Source organism: Sporobolomyces koalae (assembly GCF_050403365.1).
Source record: "Sporobolomyces koalae JCM15063 DNA, S_koalae_JCM15063T_v1_ctg36, whole genome shotgun sequence".
Lineage (NCBI taxonomy): Eukaryota > Fungi > Basidiomycota > Microbotryomycetes > Sporidiobolales > Sporidiobolaceae > Sporobolomyces > Sporobolomyces koalae.
Genome location: NW_027481735.1, coordinates 106,936 through 120,313, shown reverse-complemented (window position 1 = coordinate 120,313; position 13,378 = coordinate 106,936). Strand labels below are relative to the sequence as shown.

The 13,378-nt window shown below is 54.4% G+C and overlaps 5 protein-coding genes across 5 annotated transcripts; 1 reads left to right on the top strand and 4 right to left on the bottom strand.

Annotated features, from left to right (window-relative positions):
• Positions 1–42: 42 nt before the first annotated feature.
• JCM15063_006347 (uncharacterized protein) lies at positions 43–1,580 on the bottom strand (the record flags this gene model as incomplete). The annotated part of the gene is made up of 5 exons (XM_076680364.1): positions 43–215; positions 301–349; positions 417–562; positions 644–804; positions 880–1,580. 5 exons carry the CDS (start codon positions 1,578–1,580, stop codon positions 43–45), a joined length of 1,230 nt encoding a protein of 409 aa, XP_076532543.1.
• Positions 1,581–3,364: 1,784 nt separating this feature from the next.
• JCM15063_006346 (uncharacterized protein) lies at positions 3,365–3,985 on the bottom strand (the record flags this gene model as incomplete). Its single annotated transcript, XM_076680363.1, has 3 exons — positions 3,365–3,655; positions 3,737–3,800; positions 3,867–3,985. The coding sequence occupies 3 exons, from the start codon at positions 3,983–3,985 to the stop codon at positions 3,365–3,367; spliced, it is 474 nt and encodes a 157-aa protein (XP_076532542.1).
• Positions 3,986–4,184: 199 nt separating this feature from the next.
• JCM15063_006345 (uncharacterized protein) lies at positions 4,185–10,264 on the top strand (the record flags this gene model as incomplete). Its single annotated transcript, XM_076680362.1, has 5 exons — positions 4,185–5,574; positions 5,634–6,560; positions 6,633–9,774; positions 9,875–10,003; positions 10,120–10,264. 5 exons carry the CDS (start codon positions 4,185–4,187, stop codon positions 10,262–10,264), a joined length of 5,733 nt encoding a protein of 1,910 aa, XP_076532541.1.
• A 223-nt stretch (positions 10,265–10,487) lies between these two features.
• On the bottom strand, positions 10,488–11,561 carry JCM15063_006344 (uracil phosphoribosyltransferase; the record flags this gene model as incomplete). The annotated part of the gene is made up of 5 exons (XM_076680361.1): positions 10,488–10,685; positions 10,772–10,866; positions 10,977–11,063; positions 11,167–11,260; positions 11,400–11,561. The coding sequence occupies 5 exons, from the start codon at positions 11,559–11,561 to the stop codon at positions 10,488–10,490; spliced, it is 636 nt and encodes a 211-aa protein (XP_076532540.1).
• A 547-nt stretch (positions 11,562–12,108) lies between these two features.
• On the bottom strand, positions 12,109–13,341 carry JCM15063_006343 (uncharacterized protein; the record flags this gene model as incomplete). The annotated part of the gene is made up of 1 exon (XM_076680360.1): positions 12,109–13,341. One exon carries the CDS (start codon positions 13,339–13,341, stop codon positions 12,109–12,111), a length of 1,233 nt encoding a protein of 410 aa, XP_076532539.1.
• Positions 13,342–13,378: the final 37 nt, after the last annotated feature.

The following is a 13,378-nucleotide window of genomic DNA, read 5'->3' as shown; positions in this document are numbered from 1 at the left end:
GGAGGTACAAAGCGGAAGAATGGGTTCCCCCAGAGTCACCCTTCAATTGGCACTCGAACTCCATTGAATCGGGCAGTCGACGTTCGCGATACTCGTGTGTTCAGTCGAGGTGCCGATGACGCCTTTGATCTTGCTCTCGACTTCGACGGTCAAATTGAGTGGAGCTCGGTACGTAGTCGGATACTGATGAGCACAACACGACTTCATGATTGCGACTGATGGAATCACGAATTGAAAAGGAAGAAACCATATCAGTTCATCAATCGAGAAAGTCGAGAACTACGAGAGATGGTGACGAACAGGTTGGGTCCGAGGTCGAGGTGTAATTGCCAGAGAAGTAGATGGGAAACTTTCGAAAAACGAGCGATTAGTCGTGGCAGAGTGCAAGACAGAGACGAGAAGGAATTGCAACAAACTTGATAACTCGTGACTCGTTTCCCTGGGACTTTGATCTCGCCTTCGTCCCAAACGGTTCTCCCGATCACGCCGCCGGTTTCACGTAGTTTGACTGTGACTCCAAAGGAATCGTAGTGTACCGGTACGTAAGATTTGGAAGCATCGACTGCAAGGATCGCGTCGCGTCCGTCTAAGGTCAGCTTCTTCGAAGAGAGCAGTCTGAATGAACGGATTCAGAAAGCCTCACTGCCCAAAACGAGGTCCGCGTTAAAGTAGTAAGACACGGGGTTGACCGAAGTGATGTACGGAGCCTCATCGGATGAAGTGAGGACGGTCGCGGGCACTTTCGAATGCCTGAACGTGATTGACGGGGTGCGCGGGATACAAAAGTACAGGATCAAGATCAAGCTGAATCGAAGAATTGATATCAACGCATGTCAGCCGGAACCGTCGGATGCTGTGATTGGATCAACCTGTACATACGCGACGAAGAACGCGATAAGGACGGGTACAACAATCTTCCATTTTCTCTTCGCGTGGTGGTAGTACTCGGCAAAGATGCCGTTCATTTCTTTGCGCTTCTTTCGACTCTTCTCGAACCGTTTGTTATTCTTCTCGTCCAGCCCTTCGCCGCGATCCCAATCTCTCGAGATTTTCGGGAGCGCAACGGTCTCGTAAGCACCTCCTCCTCCTCCGGGTTCGAGTTTCGAAACGGACAGCGAAGAATGTTCGTCGAGCTGGTACGTCGACCCTCGTGCCCCTACGGAAGCTGCAGGCAGGGTCGGAACTTGCGACCTTCGCGAATTGCGTTGCAGCGTGTTGAAATCGCGATAGGTCCCGAAACCTTCTCCTTCGTCGTCGCGATCACTGTCGGACGCACTGTCGTCCGTTTCATCGTTCCAGGCATTGTTGCGACGAGCAGAAGGAGTGTTCGAGGCAGGCAACAGCTGTTGAGCTGCGCCGGTAGCACCGGCACTTGCGCCAGGAGGAGGCGTCGTTGGAGAAACGGGCTGTTGGATTGCGTACAGGTCTGCAGACGAGTACCTGCTGTGGGCGAGGTGGGGCGGATGAGCGGGTGCCGAGTTGGACGCTCGCGAGTTCCGAGATCGACGCGCCGACTGCGAGTTGACGGGAGGGTACCCTGTCGCGGCCGCCTCGTACCGCTGTTGATAGTCGTCACTCATCGATGTCTACCGTAGTCGCGAAAGAAACCCGGATGTTGGGCGCAAAGATCGGAGATCGCACGACGCGCGCGCGTCGAGGGGAACGAGATCGAGAGTGTCTGAACCTGAGATGCGTTCCGCTTTCGCACTTTGTGATTCGCGCACAGAATCGAGATCGTGTGACTAAGAGCCGGGTTGAGGTGGAGAAAGTCCTCGCTCCGATGCCAAGCCATACTCGCGCGGATCAACCGGCGGTGTAGATTGAAATTCGCTTTTTTGTCTATGTAGTGTATTTCGGACAGGGTAAGAATGATGTACAATCGTATGCACGACAAGGCTTTCGAGATGAATCGACAAGGCCTGGAGGAAAAACAGGAAACGGCCGTACGTTCGCTTGCGCTCACGCCTCTTTTATTTTGCCTCGTCCGTCTTGCTCGTCATTGTCTCCCTTTCCCGCTCCGGCTTGTCATCGATACCTTTGTCATCCTCTTCTGTTTATTCTGTCCGCCATTCACTTTTTCCTCCTTTGGTTCTTCAGCTTCCTCTCCTTCTCCCTCGCTTTGACGCGCCTGCAAATGCGCCATTCTCGCGCCTTGATCCGTCATGGGGCTGCAAAGGATATCATACGGTAGGCTTTTGAGCCCGACGTAAGTCTCATGACTTCCTCCTATATTCCGACATTCACGAATGAGCCAGAGGCCACCCTGCTGACAACTTTGATGCGACTACGATTGGCCGAGGTCATTAAAGCAATTCCGACGTGTCTGAGAGTCGATATCACATCAGCAAACCGCATGAGGCAAGACGAGGAAAAGGGGCACGACGCTTCTTCGACAGCACCACAACTCTGGCTCATCGGTCTTATTGCCGCGCCGTCAAATAAAGTATTCGCTTTCGTGACGACGATCGCCTTTCGTCGTTGCGTTTTGCCGTTAACCACACCAGCGTAACGACTGAGGTGAATTCGGCCGAATAATAGGATCGGTGACCAAAAGTCGTGGAGGTGTTGAGGAATTGTCGTTCGCCTTTCCCTCGTCTTGCCTCGTCTTGGTTGCTGTTTCATTGTCGATCGAGCAAGTCGAATTCAATGAATCTTTACCAGGGCCGCAAAGGCCGACGGAATCTCCTTAGGGCTGCAACCTGTCCCGACCGTTGTTAACGTTTCTACAGTGTTGCCCGGAAATGTAACGCACCATGGACTTCTCGACTCGGATTGGTAGTCAACCCTGGATATCTTGTGATCCTTCTGGCACAACTCGTTCGGGATGTGTTGCCAATGTGTTGCAACCCACCTTCCTGCACCGAAAGCGACCTTGAGCATGGTCATCGGCGATTTTCTCCGCTCACAAGCCTTTTCAGATACTGTAGTTCATGTACTGTTTCTTATGCGAAGCAGCTGCCTTTCTTGTGGCGAACCGACCTGGAGCTGGAATACCTCGAAGTCTTATCTTTTTAACAAATCGATTCTGTCGGTCGTGATTGTATATTTTTATACAGCTTATAACGTTTATGACGACACCTGAACCTGACTTGCGTCGCAAACCTAACCGTATTGCCGTAGATGTCGTCACTCGAAGTGGCGTTGCGGATCGCCACTATACATTCCGCGGCATATCGGCCATAGAACGTGTCCCAGTCCGCATCGTGACGGATCAGGTTGATATACGAACAGAATCTGGGTCGCAGGATATCGATAGCAGTTTGCAGCGAGTGCTTGTAGGGGAAAAGGCACACGCGCTCGATCCCTTTCGCTTGGTTTCGTCCTCCCTCAAGCGAGATCAGACATTGCGAGACACGAATCACGCTCATACCAACCAGCCCTTCTGCTCGAGCTTCTCAAGAGCATCGTGCCAAGCTTTCTCACCGTCTTCGCCCTTCTCGAGTTCCTCCACACTCTCGACATACTCGCCCTCGAGCGTTCGGTAGAGGTGAGGGTAGCGTCCATCCTCCTCACTGCCACCTTCCCATTTGACAACTTTGAACCCGGACAACCGAGCAAAGTCAATCTTGAGCAACATGACGGATTCCTCCTTGGCAAAGAAACGTGACAGGACCCCGTGGATTTGGGGCGCAGTCGACATGTGAATGAAGCCATCCTGAACGTGATTACAGTCAGCTGACGGATCGGAAACAATTTTGGAGAGACTGTGAGATCTGCGAGGCGGTGCTAGGCTCACTTTCGCATCAAGTTCACTCAGGACAAATTCGTGACTAGCTGGGATAGGGATCGGGAACAGGTACCTGTGGTCGAGACAGGTCAGTGGAGCACAGCAGTGGATCTGACAGAGAGGAGGGTCCGGTTCTCACCTCGGGTTCGATTTCGCGGTGGGGACAATCTTGTAGACATAAGTTGGGGGGTTCGAGGCAGAATAAGGTGCAGTTGCAGTGCGAGTCGACGAGTGGGTACCAAAGATTCGTCGCAACATTGTGTCAGTGAGCAGTCGAAGCCTGAGATGATCATGACAAGTCGTCATCTCCCCTATCATCCTTCATCTCGAAGCATTTCCAACCCATCAGTCCAGCCCAAGTCAGAACTCGTGAACTTGATCTCGGAACAGTTCGAATCGTGTCAGATCACGCTGCAACAAAGATCGCTTCGACTCGTTTACTCCTCCCAGCCTCGAGATGGACGCCCGCCAAATGCCGTCAGCCGTGCGGGACGCCATTCAAGGAGCTTCAAGACGCGACTCTTCTGCACTGCTACGCCACATGTCAAACTTCGGCCCTCCGTCCCATTACTCCTTGCGGACGGCTAGCAACATCAGGAGTGTCAATGCAACGCTCAACGCGTACGCTCTCGACAACCAGAGACCCTACCATGTCCTATTTGAACTAGCCGACGAGGCGTACAAAGCCGTGATCCATCCGAGCTTCTCTCTTTCGCAGTACCAGTCGGCGCCTTCCTCCTTCACGACCGCAGACCAGCACAGTTCGAGTCGGGGCAAACCCTGCGGACACGTGTTTCGAGCGGGAGAGTCGGTGTACCGCTGCAGGACATGCGGATTGGACTCGACGTGCGTCCTGTGCTCGTCGTGCTTTCATGCCTCGCCCGAGCATCGAAATCAACGACACGACGTTACGGTCAGCGTGCATTCGGGCGTAGGAGCAGGGTGCTGCGACTGTGGGGACGATGAAGCATGGAAGGAGGGAAAACAGCGCGAGTGCAAGATCCATCGAGCTCTCGACCCAAACGCGAAGGAGGACAAGGGGAAAGCGCGCGAGACGGAAGAGAGCAGACGCCTCGACGAGCTCAAGGAACAGGCCAAACGGGACGTGCGTGAGCTCGTTCGAGCTTGTCTCGAGTGGGCTGTCCAGCAGTTCGAATCGAGTCCGAGGGATGTCATCGCCCCCGAATCGGTTGCAGATTTCGCCCGACCGCCACCGTCACAACAACCATCGAACCCGCAACATTCTTCAGATGACGATACACTAGATCAGGTCTCTTGGTCCGTCTCCGCCCCTCGACTTCAAGCAGCATCTGTGCCGCCGTCCGCGACCCCATGGACAGCTGAAGCAAGAGTCCCTCGACCCCTCTTCTCCTCGGGCCCATTCGCAGTCGTCCTCTGGAACGACGAGAAGCATTCATTCCCCCAGGTCATCGAGATCGTCTCGCGCGCAATCGGCTGCTCCCGCGCAGCGTCTGCCGCGGTGGCCCAGCGTGTCGACACGGTTGGCCGCGACGTGATCCTGATCACGCCCAATTCGCAAGAGGCGCTTCGAGCTAGCAAGACGATCGCAAGTATCGACTTGGGCATCGACGTGCGGGATGCTCAACGGGTGTTTGACGAATGCCTCGCTGGAGAGATCATCCAATGGTTGAAGGACCTCTCGAAAGTGAGACTCGCAGGCGAGGAGAACGCGTTTGCCGAGATCGTTGCCGAAGCCTGGCTCGAAGACGGTCGGTTCATGCGTCTGGCAAAAGTCGAGGAAAGGCTCTGGAAGGAAGTGCGGAAAGCGATTCAGGAAATCAGTGTCGGGATCATGAGTGTGAGCGGCGAGATCAAGCATCAGCTGAGTACGTTTTCGCAGTCCTCTGAGTTGCCTAACACCAATAGCTCACAGCTGCTCTCGCAGGCATTCAATACGCTTCAGTCTACCCTGATCTGTGCAACTCGTACCTCCTCACGGACCGCGAGCCTGAAAATTCGCTCATCTTCCTGTCTGTTCAAATCTTTACCGTCCCTTCGATCTGTGCGACTCTCGTGCAGGCACCGCACAACTTTTTCTTCACGATGATCGACATCCTCTATGCATTCTTCACGGAACAGACCGACCCGCCTCGTGCTCCACCCCTACCAACTACCTCTCCCTCGACCGCGGCGCGATTGAAATCGCGTCGTTTGATCCTACCGCCGGACACGTCGGTGACCGCGATCGATCCGGAAGCAGGCTCGAGCTTCAAGCAGAAACGGTACTTCCAACTCTTCTCGGACCTGAACCATCTGCTCTCGTCCCAACATGTCCAGCGGGTGATCGTCAACGATCACAAGTACCTCGCCAAACTTGTGCCATTCCTCACTCTGTTCGAAGGGATGAACCCCCTCACACGTGCAGTCGGCCATCACGTCGAATACGAAAGTGACAGCTGGGTGTCGGCATTCAACGTCACGATTCAACTCGGCAAGTTGTGCAGGAGTTTCGGCGAGGCTTACAGAACTCAGGCGAACAGCAAAGAATTGGCGATCGGATTGCAATATCTGATCAGCTGGCTCCACGTACAGCCGCCAATGCGCCAGTGTACACGACACGAGATTGAGCTGGGAATCGATGAAGCACGCAAAAGTTACCCGTCAATCGATTTCCATGTCGCCGACGCGAAGAACAGTTTCCATCACCCTCTCATTTGGCTCTGGGCCGAGATGGCAAAGAATGTCGAGCTGCTGGACAGAGATGTCCTCGCACAGTTAGGAGCACCTGGAGGTCTCAGGGACTTGATCGCTTCGCAGGAGAGTCTTGACGAAGGGTATATTTTCTTGCCCATCATGGAGCAGCCCTTGCGAGGTAAACATTTCTGTCGCGTCATCTCGCGTACCGTGTTCAAGGCCTGACTTGACTTTGCCTCTTGCATATCAGTCGTCGCCCTCGTCGCGCAGATTCGAGCAGGTCTGTGGGTACGCAACGGCTTCGGGATCCGCGCGCAGCAATTACATTACAAAGAGTACTCGCTTCGGGAGAACACCTACGATCAAGACCTCTTCTTCCTCCAGAATGGTCTCGTGATCCTCGATCCTTCGCACGTGTTTGCCGCGATTCTCGACAGGTTCGATCTCAAGAGTTGGTTGATTGACGGTCAAGACGAGCTTGGTACATATGAACCGGTCCAAGCTATGTCCATGACGGAAGAACTTCTGTCCGTCTTGATTGCGCTCGTCTCGGATCCCACCTTCATGAAACCTCTGTCCGACCACGAGGCCCTCCAACGCGAACTAGTACATCATCTCGCTCTCGGTCCCTGCGTCTACTCGGACATCCACAGGAGGATATCAGACAGATTTGCCGACGACAATTCGATGGACTCAAGTTTGGCTCAGATCGCGCACTTCAAACCTCCGACAGGCACCACGGATCAAGGTGTTTACACGCTCCGCGACGAGTTCTATGACAAGGTTGATCCGTACTTTGCAAGGTACACGAGGAACCAGCGCGAAGAGGTCGAGAAGATCGTCCGCGATCACATGAAGAAACATCGACCGTCGACAGAAGCCGTTATCGTCCCGACTCCGCTCGAAATCGAGAAGGGCTCGTTCGTGGAGCTCGCCCGAGCGCTTGCTTCCCCAGTGCTACATCAGCTCATTTACTGCTCCCTCAAGCATGGCCGCAAGCGAGGCGAACTGTTCTCGGAGATCGTCGTCGACCAAGCGCTGCACCTCGCCATGCTCGCTTTCACAAACCCCGTCAGTCACGCCATCTTTGTCGAATTTGCCACGCTCCAGGCAACGAGCGAACATAGTTCTGCCCGGGATGAGATCAACGAGGACCGCGAAGCGGACGAGTATGTTCCCGCTGCCGCAATCGCGGAAGACGAGTCGACTCTCGTCAGGCTGCTGGTCAAGATTGAGGAGGACGAACGGATGAAAGCAGTTCATCACAAAGCGACATGGCTACTCGATCAATTGCAGACGATCCTTGGCGACCAAGTGACAAAATGGCGAAGGAAAACTTCTTTGCTGAGTCAGGAAGAAGAGCTCAAGAGGAAGAACGACGAGAAGAGATTGGCGGCCAAGGCCAGGCAAGAAGCGATCATGAAGCAATTCGCTCAAGCTCAATCAGCGTTCCTCGAGTCAGTCGAAGACGACGACGATGAAGACGACGACGAGTACTATTCCGAGGATGATCAACTCGAGGATGGCGAGACACATATGGGCGACGCAGGGCCCGTCCCCAAGCCGAGGATCGACTTTGGAAGCTGCATCGTGTGTCAGGACGCGCTAGAAGGATCGCAGGCATTCGGAATCCTTGCACTCGTGCAGGCAAGCCGCCATTTACGCTTGACTCCGTTCGCGGACGACGACGCCCTGCCCTTTCAACACGAAATCGTCAACACCCCTCCGAGCCTCGATCAAGACGCGTCCCCGATTCGACCTTTCGGTATCGCGTCGGAGAAGACGCCTGTCCATTCATTCGATGAATCTGGTGATGGCATCGCGCGCGGCTTCCCGCAGAGGACCCGATCTGGCTTCCATGTTTCGTCCTGCGGACATCTCATGCATCTCGCCTGCTTCGATACATACTGCGCCTCGATCGCCACAAGGCACCGACAACAGCCGACTCGCTGTCATCCCGAGACAATCGAGCGAAGAGAGTTCGTCTGCCCTCTGTGCAAGTCGTTGGGCAACGTTCTTCTGCCCGCCGGATCCGACAGTCCTGCATTCCAACCTTTCGAGCCTGCGTTTAGACCTCCGCCGTTCGCGTCTTGGGCCCAACCATCGGTCTCTCCGACGCTGGAAGAGGCTACCGTTATCCCGCAAGAGACTCTTCAGCGCGTCAGCCAACTCAGCCTGATCAACGAGGTCGACCACGCATGCTACTTCGAACCGTTCAAGATCTCGCTCGCCCTCCCCGCTGTCCGCGCAGAACGGTACGGCGACCGGGAAGGACTGATGATCGCTCGACTATTGCAAGTGACGACAGCACTCCGAAGCGAGACTGCCGCCTCGAGTGGGTGCATCACCACGCTATCACAAGACGTCATTGGCTACACAGTGTCGGTCATGGAGGTTGCGTCTCGTGGCACATCGGACCCAGCGTGGAAGGTCGGCGACGCGAATCTTCGACTCCTGCAAAGTTTGTTCTCGACAATGCAACACCTTAGCCAGGCCTTGCTGCCGTCTCTCGAGGAAGCTTCTCTCGTTGTAGCCACCTCGATTCGACAACGGCTAGGCGGGCTTTTCTCGAGCGGAAGTGCATTCGAGCAGGTGCCCGTGAATCAAATTAGCACACTTGCCCTCGTCGCCGAAACCGCAGCGTGCGTTCCGTCCATGTTCCGTCAGGTGGTCGTAGTCACCTTCTACACGCATCTCCTACAGTCTCTCTTCAGGCTTGTCAAAAGCTTCCGCGCAACTCCCTCCATTGTCGACTGGCAGGGCGATCCGACCTCGAACGAAGCGACACTCTACCTCTCGCTCGCCAAGATTCGTCAGATCTGCCCCGGGATACAGAATCTCGTGGAATCTAAATCAAGTTCGTTCGACCTCACCTTCGGCAAGCACCTGCATAGCCAGATGCTCCCTTTCCTTCGTCGGTGCGCGATCCTGCAGCGGGTAGTTTTCGGAGAGCCAACACGAACATCGACGGATGCCAGTACTTTCGAGCTCGAAAGACTCATGACCATTCTCGATATCCCAAGCATTGCGAGCGTCCTGGACGAGGAACCCGCGAGCGCCAACAGTATGAACGAAATCCTACGAGCGCACTTGTCGACGTGTGCCGATGCATGCACAGTCTGTGGATACATCGCCAAAGACGAGGGTCAGATGGTCAATGCTTGGTTCAAGGGTATCGAACACCCAGTGATCTATGAACTTCTGGGACTCCCTCAGCACCTCGACACTCTGGTCGCTTCCGCTCTCAATCGCAAATGTCGGCGCTGTCAACAATCTCCCGAGAACCCCGCGATTTGCTTGCTCTGTGGCCAACTCGTGTGTTGCCAGAGCTTCTGCTGTATGGCCGGCGAGGAAGAGGCGCAGCATGGAGAATGCAACGAACACATGTGGACGTGAGTTCTCCGATCTCATTGCCTTGACTTGATCTGGATAAGGAGAAATCGAGCTGAACCTTTGGGCCTCTTTCTCTCTTTCGGTCGGGATCGTTGACAGCTGCGGAGGATCGGTCGGCATCTTCTTCCTCGTCAAGCGCAACGTCATCTTGTACCTGCATACGGACAAAGGAGCGTTCACTCAGCCTCCGTATCTCGACTCGCATGGAGAAGTGGACAACGGTAGAACGTGAGTACAATCTCCCGCGTGAACCCACCTTTGGGTTCTCTACTTCTCTAAAGCCGAAATTCACGCTTGTCGAGATGGCTGACGATCCTGTTTATTCCCGACTTCCGAGAAAACAGTCGATCACGTTCAATGTTCCCTCAGTACCTCCACCAAGGTCGATACGACGAAGTGAGAAAAGTGTGGTTGAACCAAGGGGTCGCCACCCTCGTTGCGAGGAAACTCGAAGCGACAACTGATCACGGTGGTTGGACTACCATGTGAAGCGACTTCCGGATCCCGTTTTTTGTTCTTATTTTACTTCTGCTGTATTTCGCATCTCGTTACCCTGTTCTAGCCGCAACTCTGCTCTTTATTTTTTTACCCCTTCTCTCGAAATTTTGACCATTTCGCAGCAAACCACTACAGTGACGACAAGTACAACTTTGATTACGTGCGCAAGTAAAACTACCTGCTGGATATTCAGAATTCCACCACGAGAGAGATCTTACACCAGAGTCGCAAAGAGTCGATCTCCTGAATCTCCAAGACCTGGTACGACAAGCCCTTGTTCACTCAACACTTCGTCGATCCCTCCCACGTAAATTTCGAGTTCAGGATACGCGTCCGCGATTTTGGACAATCCAGGTTTCGATCCGAGGATTGACAAGAGTTTGATATTCTTGATATCGAGACCCCAATCGAGCTGATTGAAAAGAAAAGAGAAGAAAGAAAAGGTATATAAGTCAGCTCGTTGGATCGAGATGCGTGAGGGAAGTGAGAGCGACGAACGAGCATAGAGATGGCAGCGATCGCAGTACCTCCCGTTGCGATCAGCGGATCGAGTAGGTACAACGTGTCGACATTCGGAGTGGCAGGCAATTTTTCTGAAAGGTATGATAAAAAGTACCGCAGTTTTGAGGGCAAGTGGTCAGCAAACAACAAAACCGCCAATGTCGGACGACAAAAAAAAGTCGAAGGGGGACACGAGACTTACGGTAGTATTCTACAGGTTGAAGACTCACTCGTTCGCGGTAGAGACCGAGATAATGAACCGAAGCCGCCGGGAAAAGGTCCAAGAGAGCTATCAAAAGAACCAAAATGCATGGTCAGTCAGCCTCCTTTTCTTGCTACTGTGCTTGCCTGTACAGGGATTGTGCTGATCGATAAAGAGAGGCGTTACTCACCTTCGGTCATTCCGATTCCAGCTCGAAGAATGGGCGAAACTCCAATTCGGTGAGCAAGTTCTTGACCGGTGTAAGGTGCAACGGGCGATTGGAGCTAGCAGTTCAAACAGCAATCATCGGTCAGCGCGTGAAACCCCAATAAGATGACAGAAGGGGGGGGGGGAGCCAGCCAAGAAGAGCGCCTCTTCCGGAATCGTACTTCCCTCCAACCGAGGAGGGAAACGGGCTCTTACGTTGGGTACGTCTTTCAACTGCAAGTCCCTGCTCGCTTCAATCGCCAACAAGGTCGAGATCTCTTTGACCAACCCTCGGAATCGACTCGAAGGAGTTCGCTGGTCTCGCAGTTCCGAGAGTTTGGTGGCGACGAGAGGGTGAGACACGTAGTTGACACTCATGGTAGACTGGTTGACGGTGCTGTTGAAGGCTGGTGTGGCGAAAGAGAGGCGAGGGATCAAGCCGAGTGGGGAAACGGATTCAGTCTTCCACGTTGTTCGAGAGGAGCGAGCTACAGTAGGAGACACCACTCACAAGATCAGAGAAGCAGAGCTCGAGAGTGTGCACTGTTTGACAAGGCGGGTAGAGAAGGGCAAGTTAGGAATGCCACGAGCAGACCAAACGATGTGTCAGTGATTGCCTGCCCGCGCAAACACCGGCCGAGCCGCACGATAACGACAAACTCTCTCTCTCGAACTTTTCCCGCACGCCCTCGTCCGCCGGACTTGAACGGAACAGTCCCAGTCAAACAACAAGCGTCGCCCGTCCCGTCCGATGTGAGCGATAGTCGAATTTTCGATTAGCTACAGTGGTGCTTCGCGCACTGACCTCGTGTCTCTAATCTTTCGCACTCTCGTTGATCATCATAGAGACAAAAATTGGCCTTCGAGGGCTTGTTGTTACATTGCTTTTCTTTTCCTCAGGCACTCCTTTGGCGCTTCTGTAAACTCAAAACTCCATCTGCATCTCGTCGTTCGAACCTGCCAAAACTTCTCCTGGTTCCTCTCGTTCAACTCGCTCACTCTCTCTCCTAAAGTCTCGAAACTCTTCCTCCTTGAGTCGCTCGAGTTCCTCCCTTCTCAATCGCTCAACTCGGTTCTCCCCTTTCTTCGGTCCTCCTCCCAATGTCGGTGGAGGCGCGTACAAGATCAACGCTCCATGTCCTCTAGTCGATTTGATCGCGTCGGGAGGTAACAAGTTTGGAGGCAACAAATGGTTCTGAGTCGCGACCGAATTGATCCTGAAAGTTTCGGCCGCTTGTTCCTCTTGTCTCCTTCGTGCCGCCGCAAACTCGGAGAGATCTTCTTCCTCGGTATCGGAAGATGAAGCCGACAATGACGCGACGTAGATCCGGTGTGGATCGAGGTCCCACGAGGAAGGTCCTCGAGACATTTCGATCTCGGCGCTGCTCTCCGAAACAGGAACAGGAGGTTCGACTGTAGCTCCTGAGGTAGGTAGGCCAGAGGGAACTGTCGGGAATGAAGAGAGCGGGGAGAACGATGGAGGCGAGATCGGACTCGACAGCGACATCGACGTTAGGTGTGGTGGGTGCGAGGGGAGGAAATCTGGGGAAGTGGGCGGCACGGTGGGGCACGGGAAAGACGGGAACGTCGGGGATGTCAGGGGAGATGCAACTCCGCGATCTGGAGGCGAAGTGGACGAAGCCGGCACGAAGAATGGGTGAGACCTCGAGTTTGACGGAATTGGCGCATAGTTGAGTGACAGGCGTCCGAACGCTTCGTGATCTGGCGCAACTCGTCTCCGTTTCGACTTGCGGGGTCGATCCGATTCATCCGCTGTGGTCATGGGCGCGTGAGGCGGTTCCGAGGGTGCGCGAGTCGGTGCACGCGAGGTGACGAGGGGAACTTCGGCTTGGGGGACCTCGGGGATAATCTCGAGAGCATTGTTGTGAATGCGTGCTTGATTGCTCACGAGGAGCTCGTGCGAGAGATTCGAGTTTGACGTCGTTCCGAAAGGCGGTTGTGGGGAGAGCGTTGCACTTGCGAGCGCAGGCGAGAGAGGCTCTTGAGGGCTGTTGGCTGGGGGCGCAGGCGGCGCAGATGATGAGTGGGCTCGCTTGAGTCGCGGGCGCGGTAGCGAGGCCCAGGAGGTCGGAGGTGAGGAGCCGGCAGGAGAACCGATTCCGAAGAAGGACGGCGAAAACGTCTGGGCGTGGTTCATGCTTCGCTTCTCGTCTGGAGCCTGCCTCGGATTTTTG